The sequence below is a fragment of the Calliphora vicina genome, chromosome 2 (assembly GCF_958450345.1).
Source record: "Calliphora vicina chromosome 2, idCalVici1.1, whole genome shotgun sequence".
NCBI lineage: Eukaryota > Metazoa > Arthropoda > Insecta > Diptera > Calliphoridae > Calliphora > Calliphora vicina.
Genome location: NC_088781.1, coordinates 134,371,890 through 134,393,263, shown reverse-complemented (window position 1 = coordinate 134,393,263; position 21,374 = coordinate 134,371,890). Strand labels below are relative to the sequence as shown.

Here is a 21,374-nt window from a genome sequence, read left to right as displayed (position 1 = left end):
GAATTATTGCAAATTGCTATTTCCATAAGCAACACTTTAAAATTTCCAGTTTTCTTTTGAAAATCGTATTTAGTTTAATTTATTTAACATTTTTTTCTAAAAATCTCTTTATTTAACAAAATAGGAATTTTAATAAAATTCACCACTTTAGAATTTTTAGAAAAGTACTGACTTTTAGTGAATTTGTTTAAAATTGTATCTAAAATAATGCATTTTTATATAGTATTTATCAAAATCCATGAAAATCTAAATTTTTTTCATAGTGGTGAGTTTTAAAAAGAAATTCACCTTATGGTGGGATTGCTTAAAATAGTTAATTTTACTAATTCTCATAAAAAAACTGATATTTTTTATAATTTTAATGGTATATAGAAAAATTTCTATGAATCTGAAGTTTTTTCTCAGTGGTGAGTTTTAAAAAGAAATTCACCTCGAGGTGAATTTGCTTAAATCAATCAATTTTACTATTTCCCTTTAACAATTAATTAAATTTAATTGTTTTAATGGTATTTAGGCAATTTTCTCAAAAATGGCAATTTTACCTTAGTGGTGAGTTTAAAGAAGATATTCACCACGAAGTGAAATACTCAAAATTTTAAATTTTCAAACAAATATTCATTAGAAAACTTAATAGTTGGTGTTTTTCTTTTTTTAAAGTGATTTAAATATTAGTGGTGAAATTAAACATAACTCACCACGGTATTTTTTTTCTCAAATTTTTGATAAATAATAATTTTTCTATATGTTCATTGAAACATTTATGAAAATTTATAGAAATTATAAATTTTTTCTTAGTGGTGAGTTTTAAAATAAATTCAACATGAGGTGAATTATGGAAAATTTTCAATTTTTTTAAGAAATATTCTTTTTAAGACATGGTAAATATGAGCTTTCTTGTTTACAAGTATTTTTAATATTAAAGTGAAATTTAAATGAACTCACCACGATATTTTTTCATTAAAATCTTAATAGATATTCTTTCTATTACATTTCTATATCAAAATCTAAAAAAAAATTAAATTTTTTCTTAGTGGTGAGTTTTGAAATTAAACTCACCATGTGGTGAATTACTTAGAATTTAAATTTTTTTAAATGAAAATACTTTAATTTTTAAATTTATTTAAACAAAATCTTTTTTATTAAACATGATGGTTTATGAATAAAGATAATTTTAAATCCTTCATTTAATGGTATAAAACATAATTAATTTGATTTTCAGAATTCACCTCATGGTGAGTTACTATTATATGCAATAATTCTATATATATATTTTAATAATATAATTAATGATTTTTCTTCATTTAAAACCGCTTCGTTTCTTTATATATTGAGCAATTCGTTTTACAACTTATTTTAACTATTTCTTTAAATATTTTTATTTATTTATTTTAATGTTTTGTGTTTTGTATTTTTCTCTTTAAACTGTGGTGAATTTTGTTTGTTATTGTATGTTCTTATATTAATTACACCAATTTTTTATTTAATATTTTGTTGTTGAAAATATGTATCTGTCTAATCTAATACATAGTTATATTTTTTAATTTATAAATTGTTCATATTGATCACTTGCTTACTTTCTAAGGGGGTAAGGGGGTTGGGGGTTTTTCTGGTTGTTAATTATCAACCGCTTAAAACTAAAGTTAATATAATTTTAATTTAAAAAAAAAGAAACACAGCTTTATTATTTATTTTTATCCACTTGATACGGCTTCCCTATTCAATTCATCTCTCTGAAACTTTTCGCTTCCTACTCCTTATTATGCTCTTTTCTGGTCATTATGTTTCGTGTATTGTAGTTTCTTGCGAACCCAATTGCTTCCACTTCTAGCTCCAAAAGTCCACCATATTGACTAGTTTACATTTTTTGAGCTCTAGTTTTGTGGGACGGGCACGAAGTCAAGCACGCCCAAAGATGGCCGAGACATCGCCCGTCGACTGAGAATGTGACATGTTGATATTGTTGCTGGATGCAGTGGTATTGTGATGATTGGTGTTCAATTGTGAGACATTATGCTGGTTGCCATTGTGATGGGTGTGCCCCAAAGTGGCAATGCCGCCATATTTAGCCGAGGCCGTAGATCCCAAAGTGCCGGTGATGAGATGTTTACGCGAGGCTGACTGTGTCATTTGTGAGTTGGTGTGGCCGCCCACCAGGGTGCCATTCGAACCGCCAGCGGTACCGTACATGCGATGTAGAGAATATTGTTGCACAGATTCGAGATCGGACACTGAGGAAGTGATTTTTGAACGAACAGCCATTTTTTGCATGCTATTGTATTTATCGCCAGCACTTAATTTAATGTCCGGCAAATGACCCGACGATTGAGCGTGTGTAGTTTGATGTAGTGACGAGGAGGCATGATGATGGCCATTGCCATTTACACCACCACTACCACCATTGGTGATGGATGAGCTCAAGTGATTGTGATTATTATTGGAGCGTGTGGATTTATTGGTTGTGGTGGTTATGGCAGCATTGCTTACTGTCGTTGTGCTGGTAATGGAGGCCACTACAGGCCCCCCATTTGTGGCCGAGGGCGAGATATCGGCAAAACTGTAACATGATGATTTCTGCGAGGATGAGTTATTGAGGCCGCCAGTCGACGAGGATGTAGACATGCGGCATGATCTGTGTCTGGAGGAGGAAGACGGCTGTAGGAATTCATGATGGGCTGCCTCGTCGGGGGTCATACGCTCCGCGGGATCCCATTCGAGACAGCGCTGTAGGAAGTTAATGAAATAACGATCATGACAGATGAGAACTTGTGAGAGGGTTTTGGTGCCGGGTGCACGTTTGCGTCCCTTTGAGTTGGTTATGCAGCGGGGTGCTCCACGAGAATCGAAAAATAAACGACGTCTGGTAGCTGTGGCAATGAGATCTTTTGGTGGCAGTCCTAAAATTTCCATAATACAGGCTAATTGCTCGACTTCGTTTTCGCCGGGGAACAAAGGGAAGCCCGTATAGAGTTCAGCTAAAATACAACCTGTAATGGAAATGGACAAAGGGAAAGAGATTTTAATATGTGGTTTTTATGGAAATATGGAATTAATAAGTTTCAAAAAGAGCTTCATATATTTCTAAGCATATGATTGTATTTAATAACAAAAGATGTTTTAAATAAATATTCACCACAACTTGAAATGTTTATATTTCTTTACAAAGCTCAAGGATTTATACTTAAACATATTAATAACATAATTTTTTTAGGAAATCCATAATTTTTTCATAGAGGATAGTTTTTATATGAAACTCACCATGAGGTGAATTTGCTAAATTTAACTAATTATAATGAAAAAATTATTTCAAAACAAAAAACTTCAATATTTTTATTTAAATATATTAAAACGTGCAAATTTCAAAATTTTTTAGGTTTATATAAAAAAATTGCTTAAATTGGTATATTTCTAACAGTGGTGAGTTTTTAAAAGAAACTCACCACAAGGTGAATTTACTTCATTTAACCATTTTAATAGACAAATGAATTATTTAGCACTCAATTTTAAAAATTTCATTAAATGAAAAAAATTTTTTAGTGGTGAGTTTTTTAAAAAAATTCACCATAGGGCGATTTTGGTAAATTTAAATATTTTCATAAAAAAAATTAATATTTGGCTCAAATTTTGAAATCTTTTTCAAATTCGTAAATTTTTGTTAGTGGTGAGTTCTTATATGAAAATCACCACTAGGTGAAATTGCTAAATTTAACAATTTTCATACAGAAATTAACAAAATAAAATGAACTTTTTCAAATTTCTTCAAATTCGTAATTTTTTGTTTGAGGTGAGTTTTTTTTTAAAAAATATTTTGTAAAATTTAACTATTTAACACAAAATTTTAAAAATTTCTTCACTTTCCTATTTTTTTTTAGCAATTTGTAAAATAATCTATTTTCATGAAGCTCCAATTGAAGCTGTGAATCAAAACTTTTAAATCTTTTTCAAATTCGTAAATTTTTGTTAGTGGTGAGTTTTTATATGAAACTCACCACAAGTGAAATAGCTAAATTTAAGAATTTTCATACAGAAATTAACAAAAGAAAACAAAATTTTTAAAATTTCTTCAAACTCTTATTTTTTTAGTGGTGAGTTTTTAAAAAAAAATTATTTTGCAAAATTTAACTATTTAACACAAAATTTGAAAACTTTCTTCACTATAGTATTTTTTTGTAGCTATTTGTTAAATTAACTATTCTCATGAAGCTCCAATTGAAGCTACTAGTGGGTTTGGACTATAGTCTACTAAATGAAATGGATGGTTTGAGTGAGTTGTCATTAGTTTAATTCTCTATTGCACAAAAATTTAAAAATTTAACTATTATCTTAAACAAATCAAATTTTGGCACAAAATTTTGAAAAATTTCTTCAAATTCAAAATTTTTAGCTCGAGGAGTGTTTTTGAAAGAAACTCACCACGATCTGATTTTGCTAAATTTAACTATTTTCATACAAACATTTACTATTCAGTAAAAAAAATTTAAAATTATTTCAAATTCATAAGTTTTTCTTAGTGGTAAGTTTCTTTAATAAGTGGTGAGTTTTTAAAAGAAACTCACCACGAGGTGATTATACTAAATTTTGCTATTTTCTTAAAGAAACGTAACTACGTAGCATAAATTTTTGATATTTTGAAAAAAATTTCTTCAAATTCACAATTTTAAGCTAGTGGAGAGTTATTAAAGGAAACTCACCACGATGTGATTTTGCTAAATTTAACTATTTTCATACACATATTCACTATTCAACACAACATTTTTAAAATTTCTTCAAATTCATATGTTTTTTCTAGTGGTGAGTTTCTGTAATAAGTGGTGAGTTTTTAAAATAAACTCACCACGAACTGAATCTACTAAATTTAGCTATTTTCTTAAAAAAAATAACTTCGCAGCACAAAATTTCGAAAATTTCTTCAAATTCATAATTTTTTCTTAGAGGTGAGTTTATTTAATAAGTGGTGAGTTTTTAAAAGAAACTCACCACAAGCTGATTTTACTATTTTCTTAAAGAAATCAAATTTTGGCACAAAATTTTGAAAAATTTCTTCAAATTCAAAATTTTTAGCTAGAGAGTGTTTTTGAAAGAAACTCACCACGATCTGATTTTGCTAAATTTAACTATTTTCATACAAACATTTACTATTCAGTAAAAAACATTGAAAATTGTTTCAAATTCATAAGTTTTTCTTAGTGGTGAGTTTCTTTAACAAGTGGTGAGTTTTTAAAAGAAACTCACCACGATGTGATTTTGATAAATTCAACTATTTTCATACTCACATTCACTATTCAACAAAAAAATTTGAAAATTTCTTCAAATTCATAAGTTTTTTCTAGTGGTGAGTTTCATTAATAAGTGGTGAGTTTTTAAAATAAACTCACCACGAACTGAATCTACTAAATTTAGCTATTTTCATAAAAAAAAGTAACTTCTTACACAAAATTTCGAAAATTTCTTCAAATTCATAAGTTTTTATTAGTGGTGAGTTCCTTTAATAAGTGGTGAGTTTTTTAAAGAAACTCACCATGAGCTGATTTTACTAGATTTAGCTATTTTCTTAAAAAAAAACAGTTATTTAGCACAAAATTTTTGAAAATTTCTTCAATTTCATAATTTTTTTTAGTGGTGAATTTTTAAAATAAATTCACCACTAGCTAAATTCTCTTAAAATAACTAATTTCTAATCAGAAATTTGTGTAAAATTTTTACATTTCACTCCTTATCATTTGTCGTTTAGTATTTAATGATTCTTTTATGATAAAAATAAATTATTTAAATTTAATGTTGTCTGTTAACACAATTTCAGTTCTTAATAATTTTACATTTTAATATATTCTTATACAATTTTTGCAATGAAAAAGATGAAAGCATCTTCATAAAACTGAATACTTTATTCAAAAACAAATCTATCTATAACGTGTTGGGAAAAGAATGAATATGTTAAATTTTTGTTATATTTCCTTTTGAATAAAAAAAAAAAAATCCCAAAAATTTGCATAAAATTTCCATAATGATTTTCCGTTTACAAATGACTTAAGTTATTCAACGAAAAGGAAATATAATGTAAAGAAAAATTATACTGTTACTAAACAAAGAAAACTGTTAAAAACAAAAATTTATTTAGAATTTTTAATTTTTCCTTCTACGAAGGACCATTTGCTGAGTTGAGTTTGACTACAATGTGATAATTTCGGATAATTACATTGAAACAGACACGCACTTAAACAATTAAACACAATAATTATTAAAATAACCTTAGAAGCAAATTTATTAACCGGAAACAATTTATTGTAACCAAATTATTTCCAACCAAAAGCTGTTGGCCATTTTCGATTCATTAATAAAATTTTTCATAAATATGAGTTATTTAATACCTAAACAAACATTTGTCAAACACACAGGCATTTTGAATCCACTTAAAACCAGAAACGGATACGGATAAAGTCATTAAAGTACTCGCACATTTAACAAATTAAGTTCATAACTGTACATTGTACACTAAAAGGATAAGAGAGCAAAGGAAGAGCCTTTGCAGACATATTATCCCTATTCACAGTAGCTTTTATCAAAATTATTAACCATAACTGTACCTGGCAAATTCATGTGCATATGTATAAATAAATGTTTGTATATAAAGGACTTAACATCCTTTTGTGCCTTATAAGTGAGCAATTGTACTTACTCCTGCTCTATTTATATGTGTAAAAGGAATTTGTAATTAAGTTTTGTGTCGGTTTGAGCAAAAATTTACAAAAGGCTTAACAAAACTTTTATGTAAGAGAGATAGTAGGAAGCACAACATTAAATTATTGTATAGAATTTCATTGTTTGTTGATTGTTTTGTTAAAAGGAATTTTGTGGTTATTTGATACTGTTGGAAAGTTAAGTTTGTTAATTAACACTCGATAACTTACAGTTTCATAATAAAAACCATAATAAGGTGGTTAAGAAACATTAAAGAGAAAATTAGCAAAATTTAATGGAGAGCTGTTTAAAAGAGACTCCTGATGTAAATATGATACTGTTCAAAAGTTGAGAGCAAAGTTGAATAAATAAAAATTTAGCTCATATGAAGATATTCTGGGATCTATTGAAGTAAAGAATCTATAAATATGAAATTAGAATCAAAAATATTCGAAAATGTATTCACCACTTATGGAAATTTTAAAAAAGAAAGTCACCACAATCTGATTTTGCTAAATTTCATGCTGTAATCAACTATTTAAAATAAATTAAATTTCTTTTTAAATTCTTTATTTTTTCATAGTGGTGAGTTTTTATATGAAACTCACCACATGTGTGAATTTGCTAAATATAACTATTTTAAACAAAAATTTATAAAATTCAAAACAAGCCGACTAGTTTTACTTAAATATAAACATTTTGGTACAAAAATTTATGAAATACAAAAAAAATTAAAAATTTTGTAGTGGGATTTTAAAAGAATTTCTTTTAAAAACCCACCACTGAAAAAAATACAAATTAGTTAAAAGACCATCATTTAACCAATTTAATCGTATTTTTTAGTGGTGAGTTCTTAAAAGAAATTCAACACGAGGTAAATGTACTAAATTATAAATATTTTCAACAATATATGTACATTTACATGATAATTAAATTGATTCAAATTATTGCTTTGAAAATAAATATTCACCACCCTCTAAAATCTTACAATTTCATTACAAAACTCAATAATTTTTACATAAACAAGCTAACAGAGTAAATATTTGTAGATATTCACAATTTTTCAGTAGAGGTGAGTTTTTATGTGAAACTCACCACGAGTGAATTTGTTAATTATAACTATTTTTAACAAAAAATTATAAAAATCAAAACAACCTCAAAATATTTACTTAAACTTGATAAAAGTGTGAAAATTGCATAAAATTTTTGTTAGTGGTGAGTTTTTCAAAGAAACTCACCACGATATGATTTTGCTAAATTTAACTATTTTTATAAACAAATTAATTACTTAGAACAAAATTTTGAAGATTTCTTGAAAATCAGATTTTTTTTGTTAGTGGTGAGTTATTCAACAAAACTCAACACGAGCTGATTTTACTAAATTTAACCACTTTCATGAATAAATTAACCTATTAGCTCAAAATTTTTACAGTTTCTTTTAAAATCATAATTTTTTGTTAGTGGTGAGTTTTTATATGAAACTCACCTCGAAAAGATTTCGCTAAATTTAACTACTTTCATGCTGAAATTAACTATTTACCACACAAACTTGGAAAATATCATAAAATTGGTAACTTTTTGTTAGTGCTGAGTTTTTCAAAAAAACTTACCACGAGTAGATTTTGCTACATTGAACTATTTTTATGAACAATTTAAGTTTAGTACAAAATTTTAAAAAAGTTTTTAAAATCTAATTTATTTTGTTAGTGGTGAGTTTTAAAATGTTACTCACCACAAGCTGATTTTACTAGATTTATCTATTTTCTTAAATAAATTAATCTATTAACTCTTAAAATTCGTAATTTTTTGTTAGTGGTGAGTTTTTATATGAACTCATCTCAAACAGATTTTACTAAATTTAACTACTTTCATACAGAAATTAAATATTTAACACAACCTTTTTTAAAATTTATAACTTTTGAATAGTGGTGAGTTTTTCAAAGAAACTTACCACTAAGAAAATAATAATTTTAAAATAAATGTACGTTATTTTGCATTATTTTGACTTCAAAACGTTTTCTGATGAAACTCATCATGAGGTAAAATTCTTAGAAATAGTAGTAATTTTCAAGGAAATATCATTCCTTCCTTTCTTAAATTTTTAGCGGTGAGTTTTTCAAAGAAACTAACTAGGAGTAGATTTTGTTAAATTTAACTAATTTTATGAACAAATATAGTGTTTAGCACAAAATTTCTTGAAAATCTGATTTTGTTTGTTAGTGGTGAGTTTTGAAAAGAAACTCACCACTAGCTGATTTTACTAAATTTATCTATTTTCATGATTTAATTAATTTATTAGCTAACATTTTTTACAGTTTTCTTAAAATTCATGATTTTTTGTTAGTGGTGAGTTTTGAAATGAAATTCACCACAAAGAAAAATTTGTTAAAAATAGTAATTTTTGAATAAATATTAGTTATTTAGCACAATTTCGTCGTCAAAACGTTTTTTAATGAAACTCACCATGAGGTGAAATTCTTAGAAATAGTAATTTTCAAAGAAATATTCATTATTTAACATGTGGTTAAGTTAAAATGATATAGAGATTCCTAAGAAAGTTTAAATTCTTTGAAATATTAATTTTCAAAGAAATATTTATTATTTATCAAGTGGCTAAGTTAGTTAAGGCTACAAATATTCTTAAGATAGGGAAATGCCAAACCGTGCTCTTGAGAATTTAAAAATTAACTTAAAATTGCAGCAACAATTTTCAGCCAATTTTCTTGTCTAATTTATGACTCTAGAAATATTTTAAAACAGTTTCATAACATTATAATGACCACACTAAAACCTTTACAAATACAAAAAGCAAATCTCTCAAACATAAAAACTGCATTACCCTTGACCTTTTAAAGGACCTTTTCAATAAAAAGTCTCTTCTCAATACATGCATTTTTCTATATGCTACCCAAACATTTCCAAATACAAACCATATTCATAAACAGTTGCCATAAATATTTTTGCCATCATCATTTCTATTTAGGAAAAAAAAACATCCTTGACAAAAAGCCAATTATTTGAAACAAAAGGATTGTTGTGTTTCTCTTGCTCGCTCTCGCTTTCTAAATAGTCGTAAACTAACATTGATTGCAACAACAGCATCATAATTTGTTGCAAATGGATTTTGCCGCAACATAGTATTGAAACTCGTAAATAAATATTGATAAACAAATTACACTTGTTAGGGTAATAAAGAGTTATAAATAATACTTGTAGAACATGCAATTTAATTAAGAATATTTATGGGATTTTGTAGGTAATAAAACTGTTTTTTTTTAAAAAGGCTAATGACTGCAGAATCAGAGGACTTATTTTCAAATTCACCTACATACATTTCGCTGGTCACATGATGCCCTCCTAACCTCTTAACTGTTAATTGTTCATTATAAAAAATGACTCCAAACCAATTCCCTTTAAGTTTGACATATTTTCCTTTAAGTTTAACTATTTTCATTATTCTTTAAATGAAAATAGTTTTCTAAAATAAACCATATACATTAAATGTTCATTTCAAAAAATTCTTCTAATGAATTGCCAAGTGTTGATGTATGAACATGGAACAAAAAAAAAAACATTCCATCTAAATATATAAATTGACATGTAAATAGGAAAATAAATAAATTCCCCTCTAACAGCAGTAAAATCCCACAGCAAAGGACTTTCAATAATAGAAAACTACTGGTTATAATTCTAACACGATGCCACTGTTTCTAAATGAAGAATCAAATGAATGCATAATTTATAACCCTGATAGTAAACCAAGGCAGAGTAAATGTAGAAAAAAGTGCATAAATATAAATATTTTTTTAATTAAAAAAAATATGAAAAATGAAATGATAAAGAAAGTAACACTAATTGCTAATCAAGAAAGAAGAGGAGACTAATAATAAATGGATTTTATTTTATTTAAAGGCTACTATTTTTAAATTTTACTTAAAGGTTTTTTATTATAGTTATTTAGGAGAAAACTAGGGTTTATCTTAAAAACAAATTACCGAAAAGCTTTCTAAAAGCTTTTATTTCCAACATTTTATAAAAAAGCTCTTTTTGAAAAAACAAAAATTCTATGAAAAGCTTATTTTAATAAAAAAGCTCTATTTAAAAAATTAAAATATTGAAAAGCTCTTTTTAATATTTCTTTAAAAAAGCTTTTATTTACAAACTTTTATAAAAAAGTTTTTTTGAAACAACAAAATGTCGAAATGCTATTTTAATAACGAAAGCTCTTTTTTAAAAAAAGCTTTCATATCCAAAATTTTATAAAAAAGTTCTTTTTGAAACAACAAAATATCAAAAAGCTCTAAAGCTTTTCTTGCTAAAAAAAGTTAGTTTTATAAAAACTCTTTTATACAACAAATTTTCGAAAACTTTCTAAAAAAAAATATATATAAAAGCTTTTATTTCCAACATTTTATAAAAAAGCTCTATTTAAAAAAACTAAAATATTGAAAAGCTCTTTTTTAATATTTCTTTAAAAAAGCTTTTATTTACAAAATTTTATTAAAAAGTTCTTTTTAAAACAACAAAATGTCGAAATGTTATTTTAATAACAAAAGCTCTTTTTTTAAAAAGTCTTTCATATCCAAAATTGTATATAAAAGTTCTTTTTAAAAAATCAAAATATCGAAAGCCTGATTTCCCTGATAAAAATGTTAGTTTTATAAAAGCTGTTTTTTAAAACAAATTATAAACTTTCTAAAAATATATATAAAAGCTTTTATTTCCAACATTTTATAAAAAAAGCTCTTTTTGAAACAACAAAATATCAAAAAGCTTTTTTACGAAAAGGTTATTTTAATGAAAAAGCTCTTTTTACAAAATCTAAATATTGAAAAGCTCTTTTTAATATTTCTTTAAAAAAAGCTTTTATTTACAAAATTTTATAAAAAAGTTTTTTTGAAACAACAAAATGTCGAAATGTTATTTTAATAACGAAAGCTCTTTTTTAAAAAAAGCTTTCATATCCAAAATTGTATAAAAAAGTTAATTTTGAAAAATAAAAACATCGAAAGCTTTAACTGATAAAAAAAGTTAGTTTTATAAAAGCTGTTTTTTAAAACGAATTATCGAAAACTTTCTAAAAAATATATATAAAAGCTTTTATTTCCAACATTTTATAAAAAAGCTCTTTTTGAAACACCAAAATATTTAAAAGCTTTTTTACGAAAAGGCTATTTTAATAAAAAAAAACTATTTTTAAAAAATTAAAATATAGAAAAGCTATTTTTTTAAAAAAACTTTTATTTACAAAATTTTATTAAAAAGTTCTTTTTAAAACAACAAAATGTCAAAATGTTATTTTAATAACAGAAGCTCTTTTTTAAAAAGTCTTTCATATCCAAAATTGTATGAAAAAGTTCTTTTTGAAAAATCAAAAAGCTTTCCCTGATAAAAAAGTTAGTTTTATAACAGCTGTTTTTTAAAACAAATTATAAACTTTCTAAAAATATATATAAAACAACAAAATATCTAAAAGCTTTTTTACGAAAAGGCTATTTTAATAAATAAAAGCTATTTTTAAATAATAGAAAAGCTCTTTTTTTAAATATTTTTTTAAAAAAGCTTTGATTTACAAAATTGTATAAAAGAGCTCTTTTTGAAACAACAAAATATCGAAAAGCTTTTTGATGAAAAGATTATTTAAATTTAAATATTGAAAAGCTCTTTTTTAATATTTCTTTAAAAAAGCTTTTATTTACAACAAAATGTCGATAAGCTTTTTTATTTAATAACAAAAGCTCTTTTTAAAAACAGCTTTTATTTTAAAATTAAATAAAAAAATTATAAAAAAATATCGAAAATCTCTTCTTATAAAATATCCCAAAGCTTTTCTTGCAAAAAAGCTATTTTTATAAAAGCTCTTTTTGGTCCAATAAACTTTTATTGTTCAAAATGTTTTTTCTAAAATTTCTATTGCTTTTTCGTGTGAATTTTTTTTTAAGATTTTTGTTTTCTTTTTAAGCCACACTTACCTAAACTCCACATATCGATGGCGGTACCATACTGCAGACCCAATATAACCTCCGGCGAACGATAAAATCTCGATTGTATATAAGTATAGATTTTGCGATTGACATAACATGAGCTGCCAAAATCAATGACCTTAATGGAACTACTGCCACGTTGTTTTAATAAAATATTTTCCTAAAAAAAACGGAAAACAAAACCAAGATTAAAATAAAGAAACAACAAATAAAATTTGTAAATGAAATTCAAATAAAAGCTTAATAATGCTGCTTCTTTGTCTTGTCAAAAGTATGCACTTTACTTCGGAATGAAAGATATTGGGTTGTCTTTCATTCTGAGTTTTAATAACTTTCTGTTTCGAATTTCATTTAAATTTTAATTTTTCTTGTTTTAAATTAATGTAAATACTTACTGGCTTGAGATCACAGTGTATGATATTCTCTTTGTATAATAAACGTAGACATTTCACTATAGAATTACAAAAACGACGTATTAGACTCATACTAAAACCATTGTAATTGTTCTTTTTAATCAATTCATATAAATTAAGACTGCAAAGAGATAAAAATTAAAAAAATTCATTAGATATAATTTAAGATATAAACTAGAGACAAAGAATATATAAAAATTATTTAATAAACCATAAAATTTTCAATATTTTTAAGGGGTAAATTATTGCACTTTCGAAAAAACTGACAGACAGACGGAAAGACATTATTAAAATTAATTTTCTTTTAGAACTAATACAAAGTATACATTAATAGGGAAGCCAAGCAGCATTACTACTTCACATAATTGAAAAATTTAAAATATTTTTATTGTGTTGCCTGTTATCGATGAAACAAAAACTGTTGCCTACATTTAAGCAAATCACAAGAAATGTTATTTTTGGATAATATTTTTTAATATATAACAAGATTAATTAATGCATTTATCTTCATTATTTATTATTGCAGTCATTTATTTAAAATAGTATAGACTTCAAGTCGAACTCAATCTCATGGACTGGCAGTTTAGTTCCAGTTTTTTCGATTCGTTTTTTTTAACTGATGTACAGGATTATTATAGCAGATTCATTTTCACTAGAAAGTTCTAGGCCGTTTTAACTCTAAATGTTAAAGATTAAAATTAACTAAAAATTCCATTTTTTCAATTTGCCTAATTTGTCATTCGGAAAAAAGACAGACAGAAGGAAAGACATTATTAAAATTTAATTTATTTTAGAACTAATACATATTATACATTTAAAGGGAAGCCAAGAGGTTTAGCTACTTCATATAATTGAAATTTTGTAGATATTTTTACTGTGTTGCCTGTTATCGATGAAACAAAAACTGTTGCCTACATTTAGGCAAATCACAAGAAATCTTATTTTTGGTAATTTTTTTAAATATATAACAAGATTAAAGAATTTATGTTCATTATTTATTATTTCAGTAATTTATTTAAAATAGTATAGACTTCAAATCGAACTCAATCTAATGGACTGGCAGTTTAGTTCCAGTTTTTTCGATTCGTTTTTTTTTTAACTGATGTACAGGATTATTATAGCAAATTCATTTTCACTAGGATGCTCTAGGCCGTTTTACTTCTAAAATAAAGATTAAAATTATCCAAAGATTTAATTTTTTAAATTTGCCTATTTTTAGGCAACAGTTTTAAAATTATTGTACTTTCGAAAAACTGACAGACAGACGGAAAGACATTATTAAAATTTAATTTCTTTTAGAACTAATACATATTATACATTTAAAGGGAAGCCAAGAGGTATAACTACTTCATATAATTGAAATTTTGTAGATATTTTTACTGTGTTGCCTGTTATCGATGAAACAAAAACTGTTGCCTACATTTAGGCAAATCACAAGAAATCTAGTTTTTGGTAAATTGTTTTAATATATGACTAGATTAATGAATTTACGTTTATTATTTATAATTCCAAGCATTTATTAAAAAAGAATATACATCAAATCGAATCCAATCTCATGGATTCACCGATTCGTTTTTTTAACTGATGTACAAGATTTTCAAATTAATTCCAATTAATTTTCACTATTCTAGGCAATTCAAAAAACTACCCCTACAGTTAAAGATTCAAATTAACAAAAAATTTATTTTTTGAATTTTGCCTATTTTTAGGCAACAGTTTTTATTTTCTTAATATAGGGCCATAGGATCTCTATAAATTCATGATTCCAATAACAGCAATCAAATAAGATTCGTTATGTTATTGTACTAATTTGTTTAATTCACTTTATTTCCAGCTTCCACTAAAAATTAAGTTTTCCTTGTGGTTTTTATTGTTTTTCTCACATTCTTTCTATTTGCTTTAAATCTGCAGATATTTTTTTTTACCATTTTTCCAGAAAACAGAATGTGAATTTTCAATGTCATTTTGTTTCAATACTGTAGATTTGTTGTTTTGTAGAGATGTCTTAATATTTTCTATTTGTACACCCATGAAAACCCCAAAATATTTTTTAATTGCTGGCTTCATAGTGCATTAAGTGTTAAGAGTTGAGGATGCGTGTTCTTAGTTTGATAACATTGAATTGCAATTTTTGTAATTAAAAAAAAATAAATTGATATTTCAAACTGACAGCTGTACTAAATGTTGAAGAGACAAGCTGTGGCAGAGTTTGTAAATTAATTGTGAAAATGCTATATGAAAAAAATTTAATTACATTTAAAGATTGAATGGAAAAATGTATATTTATTGTAGTTTGCAAGGGAAAAATGTTTCAACTACCGAATAACGAATAAAATGTAAAGTTTTTAACTAAATTTGTTGCCTATTTTTAGGCAGAATATTATTTTATATGAATTTGTGAAGCATTTTAATTATAGTTTATTGCATTCCTATGTTTATATTAATTTAATGACAATATATGTTGCCTAATTTTAGGCTGTAAATAATTTTAAAATAACATTGCCTACTTTTAGGTAGATTTTTAATGTTTTGTCTGGCAATTTTAATGTTAAAATGATTAAAATAACAAAATAAAACATCAACAAATTTTAATTTTGTTACAAACATATGTATATAAGACAAAAACCATAAAACTATCCTGTGAAATAATTGAATTTAATTTATGATTAAAATCATTCAATAAAATCCTTGACTTTTGGTTATGGAACTTTTCCAAATATGTGCGTGCTACACAAAATTATGGTACTCAGTTCTAGTAGTTACTTTTAAATGAAAATTCATATTTAATTCAAATTTATTATTTCAGTAATAAAACAAATATTTTTTTTTGTTGATATGTGTTTTACTGTTATTATTATTAATATTATAATGGAAACAAGTTTATTTGTTTTAGACAGTTTCATAAATAAATAAAGTAACAAGTGCTGCCTGACACATTGCAAAAAAATGTTAAAGACAGACATTACAATTTACCATTTAGTTAAATTAATTTGCATACTTTTAGGCTTGTTTCAACATCTCTTACATTATGCGTGGGTTTATGTTTGTTTTCGGTCTAAATGACATCAATATTTTGTTGTTGTTGTTGTGGCTAAAATGTGTCTTAAATGACATCATGTTTTCATGTATAAATTTCATTTCAATTTCATGTGTGTTCTTTTGAAAAGAAAATTAAATTAAGCCTAAATATTATGCTTTTATTTTGTTATCTATATGATGTGCTTGGGTAAATATGCTTCAGTTGGTAAATTTTATGGTATCAAAAGGTTTTGTGTTGGCTTTTGTCAGCTCAAACATTTTACTAGGAGGAGGATTTAACAAGTTAAGTTTAAGGATTTTTCACAGTTTTACCTTTATTGTTTGTCTTTGAGTGTTTACCTCATAGTAAAATCTTTGTATTTTCTTTTTATACCTTAAATAGATTACAAGCATTTTTGAAAGCTTATTTGCACATAAAATTGGTTAAATTTAAAGGCTAAATAAAGGATTTTATTAAGCGCAACACTGTAAACCCTTAAAGTATACTTTAAGGTTTTGTTTATGCTAAAAAAGAACTTAATAAGGATTTAAGCTGAAGATAAAAAATAGAAATATTTAAACTTAAAGGGGAAACAAAAAAATTCTAATAATTTCTGTTCTAGTTATTCCTAACATTTCTAAACTTTCACAAAACCAGGGCCTACCTCATAGGCGCCTCAAAGTAGCCTTGAAATTTTTGTAAAAAATTCTAACTAATTTACCAAAAAAAAAATCAAATTGTTTTTAACAAACCACAAAATATTTTTCCATAGCTGACTGGTTTTATTATATTTTAGAGAGAGAGAGTGCAGCTTTTAATTTTGTTTGAAATTTTAATTTGCCTTGCATGTTTAGTAAAAATTAAGGCGACACTAAGGCCCCAAAAAAAAACCCACAAAACAAACAAAAAAGGATACACTTTTCAAAAGCCACAAACATTGTTTTATGCAGACTGTAAAGCGGAAAAAATACAATAGTAATTTAGCCACCATAATAAAGAGGTTTAGTTTTGTGTGCATTTTTTTATTTTATTTTTAAGGTAAACTGATTAATTATTTGATAAGCTCAAACATCAAATTAGAGAAGTAATAAAATTTAAGCCATAAAAATGAACAAGCTGAAAGAAACTGTAAAATAAACAAATAAAAAGAAGTAAAACACAAACTTTTTAGAAGAAAATTTCATATTTCTTTACCTAAAGCCTAAAGGTAGGCAATAGTTTTTGTTAGCACAGTAATGAAAGGCATAATCTATTGTTGTAGGTTTTAGTTTTGAAGAAAATATTTTTTTGAAATGAAAATTGGAAATAAATTTAAGAAAATATTGCATTTCAACACTTTTGGAAAAAATAAAAAAATTTTGAGGAGAAAAATTTGGAAAACAATTTTATTGTAAGTTTTTGAATTAAAGTTTTTACCTGTAATCATCAAAATTTGGGTTATAAATTATAATCCCAGTGATTTCACCTTTTATGGTTGTTAAATATATGAAATTTTCTAACATTTAATTTCCGTAATTCTGCCTAATTTTAGGCAACTGTTTTTCATTTCTTGATAACGAGCTAAATGCTCAATATAACTTCATAATGTTACAGCATAGATTAGATACAATTTTTGGCAACCTTTTAAACATTAATTTTGATTTGTTTTTGTTAAGTATAAGTATTAATGTCGTCCGTCGGTCTGACTTTCCTTATAAGTTTTTCTATTGCTCATCTGATAAATCAGCCATTAAAGTTTAAGATGGAAAAACATTTATATATTTTTATTGCTGAATTATTATATTTCAGCCTATTTAGTTATTAAATTTAAAAAAATAATATTTCGTAGATTTTGCCTAAATGTATACCACAGTTTTTGTTTTCTTGGTATCAAGCTTTAAGATCCCTATAAGTTTATAATTAAAATTATATAGATTAGATATAGTTCTTGGTTACTTTACAAATTTATATTTTTACTATTGTTGCTTAAGAATTCCTTTTAAGGATGTCCGTAGTTCTGTCTTTCCCTGTAGGTTTATTTTTAATTAAAATTTATTCAACTGATTTTCAAAATTCTGCCATAAATGACAATGTTTTGAATAAATAAATATATTTTGAGTGCTAAATTATATTCCCGCTCATTTGTTTATCAAATTTATTAAAATTTAAAAATTTGCCTAAATTTAGGCAACAGTTTTTATTTTCTTGCTAATGAGCCACAAAGTCAATAAATAATCATAATTTAAACAGCAAAAGTAAGACATTATATTTTGCTACTCTATAAATATAAATCTAGAATATTTTTGTTTAAAAGTTCAAATTGAGAATGTCCATCGGTCTGTCTTTCCCTCTGTGCTTATATTGGTATTAAAAATTCATCAGCTAATTGTCAAAATTCAGTCATAAATAACAAAGTTATGATTAAATATATACATTTTCAGTGTTAAAATATTTTTCTCTATAAAATTTTATAAAATTTAATTTTTTAAATTTTGCCTAAAACTAGGCAACAGTTTTTATTGTTTTGATAACGAGCAATATAGTTTATCAAATTTCGTGATTTGAGTGGTGTAGCTTAGATACAATTCTTGGTTACACTTTAAATATAAATTTTGGGATACTTTTTGTTAAGAGTTTGTATTAAAGATGTCCGTCTGTCTGTCTTTCCCTAAGAATTTGGTTTTATTTAAATTTTCTTAGCTGATTATCAAAATTCGCCATTAAATGGTAAGGTTATGAGTTTAGCAATAAAATTGTATAAGATATGAAGATGAATAAATGTTTTTTTTAGAAATATTATTTTTAGGAAAAAAATTTCGCAAAAAAAAAATTTTAAAAAATTTTCAAAAAAATTTTTGAATTAAAGAATAAGCAAAATGTACATAGTTTGTCTGATTTTTGTCAAAATCCGTAAACATTTGTTTAAGTTTAAGTATGTTTAACACTAAAAATTTTCTCATTTCTATTATATTATATTAAAAATCCTTAAAATATGCTTTTAAATTTCTTTTATAATAACAATTTCTATCTGGCTGCTTTTAACATACATTTTCCCATAGAAAAATATTTTTTATGAAAATGTCATTGTAAGTGTTATACTAAAAAATTTAAACACAAATTACAAATGACAGCTGCAAAATTGTTCCTTAAGGTATGCTGTACAATATCTTATATCCAATGTTTTAACATTTAGTCTCCTTGAGAAAAAAAAAAAAAACTGTATACAGATTGTTTTGATAAACATTAAAGGAGAAGACTGACGAAGAAAATAGTTTATAAACTTAATGTGATTAAAGTTTAAAAACTATTAAAATATGCTAGAGTTTTTCCAGAAATTAAATTATTTTTAATTAATTAAAAAATGCAGCAAACTTTCTTTAAAATACTTTGTTTATGTTCAATTAAAAATGTTAAATTTTTAGTTTTAACTTTTTTTTATCCCTCAATATATGCTGTGATTTCTATACATCATATTTCATAACCCTTAACATAGACTTTGCTTTTTTAAATTACTTTTTTTTAGTTTCACCTAAAGGTAGGCAAACATTTTTTCTGGTTAGATTTTAATTGAGCCAAAAACGCATTAAGTGTGCCAAATTTGTTTCAAGGTTTTTATTTACAAAAAAAAAAAATAACACAATTTCCGGGTGTTACAAATACTCTATATGAAAGATTTATTGCTAGTTTTACTAATTAAAACAGGTCATGAATATTGTTATATATTTGTAACAACTTATAAGTACTTCAAAATGTTATACATATTTAAGTAATTAATTTAAAAACCAAAACAAGTAATTAATCTACATTTTTTTATATGTATTAATAACAAAAAACCAAACAAATCTTTAACCAAATTATACTTAACAACACGCATGTTTAATATAAACATTTTTATTACAAAACTATTATTAATAAATGTATATCAACACTTTATTAATCCGAACTCTAGTAGTTGTGGTAAACTTCAATTAAATGCGCCTAAATGTATATTTGTGTTTATTAAAGAAATTTCTTTCCCCTTAAGCATAAAAAAATAAACAAAACCTTGAAAATTGTTAAAATTTATCAGTAATTTGCGTGTTCATAAAAGTGTACTTTTATTAAGAAACATATTTAAAGAAATTGCCATAGTAAGTAAGTAAGTAAATAGTATACTTTTGGGGAGGCTTTGTTTATATTTCTGGTATTTATTTGTTTATGTTAAGCAAAAAAAAAAATAAAACTTATTATTAATATTTATAATTATGACAACAAAACACGCAGTTAAATGAGGAGTTAAGGCTTAACAGCAACAGTTGTTTATAAGAAATAACAAAAATTTTATTTTATTAGCAATTTATGGGCTAAAAAAGAACAAAAAATGGAAAATAAACGTGCAAGAGTATTATAACGGGTGGAAAAGAAACTTATTTGATTGCTGCAATTGGAATCAATAACTTATATAGACTGTATTGCTCTTTATCAAGAAAATAAAAACTGTTGCCTAAAACTAGGCAAATTTCAAAAATTAAATTTTTTGTTCTTTTTTCAACTAAATGAGTGGAAAACAAAATGTTACCATAAGATCATAATTATTTATTGCTATCTCAAATATTTGTAGCCAGTTGTTTGAATAAATTAGAAAACTTTAAAAACATGAAGCGAAAGACATACCGACGGACATCTTAAAACTTTTTTCTTAACAACAACTGTTCAGATTTTGTATTTAAACAACAAACATGAATAATTCCTTAATATTTCTATTCGAATAATCCACTTCGAATAATCCCTATTGCTAGTAATAGTAAAATCAAAAAATGTTGCCTAATTTAAGGCAAAATTGAGAAAATAACATTTTTGAAAATATTTTTTATGATTAGAATAAGCTGAACACTCAACATCTATTTATTTGTAACTATCTTGGTATTTATGGCGCGATTTTATTGACAGTTAGAGCTAGCTTTAATTCATAATAAACTTGGCAGGAAAGACAAACGGATGGACATTATAAAAGTGAACTCTTTTCAAAAACTATTCAAAATTTACATTTAAACAACAGCCAAAAATAATTCCAACTTACTAACATTAAAATCATGAGTTTATATACTTGCAATTGATAGTTACACAGAAAAGAAAAACTGTTGCCTAATTTAAGGCAAAATTAAGAAAATTACATTTTTGACAATATCATATATTTAATGATTAAAATAAGCTGTAATATATTTCAGCACTCAAAAATTATTTAATTGAAATTAACTCGGCATTTATGGAGCGATTTTTATTGACAAATAAAATTCAAAATAAACATGGCAGGAAAGACAAACG

General features: G+C 25.1%; 1 protein-coding gene across 1 annotated transcript in view; it reads right to left on the bottom strand.

Annotated features, from left to right (window-relative positions):
- Positions 1-1,115: 1,115 nt before the first annotated feature.
- Dyrk2 (Dual-specificity tyrosine phosphorylation-regulated kinase 2) overlaps positions 1,116-21,374 on the bottom strand; it is a 43,806-nt gene continuing 23,547 nt past the window's right edge. Inside the window, exons 5-7 of the mRNA XM_065501939.1 lie at positions 13,055-13,193; positions 12,648-12,819; positions 1,116-2,984 (exon numbers count right to left, since the gene is read on the bottom strand). Coding sequence (XP_065358011.1) covers positions 1,897-2,984; positions 12,648-12,819; positions 13,055-13,193 — 1,399 coding nt within the window. The 3' untranslated portion in view covers positions 1,116-1,896. The remainder of the gene's footprint in view (positions 2,985-12,647; positions 12,820-13,054; positions 13,194-21,374) is intronic.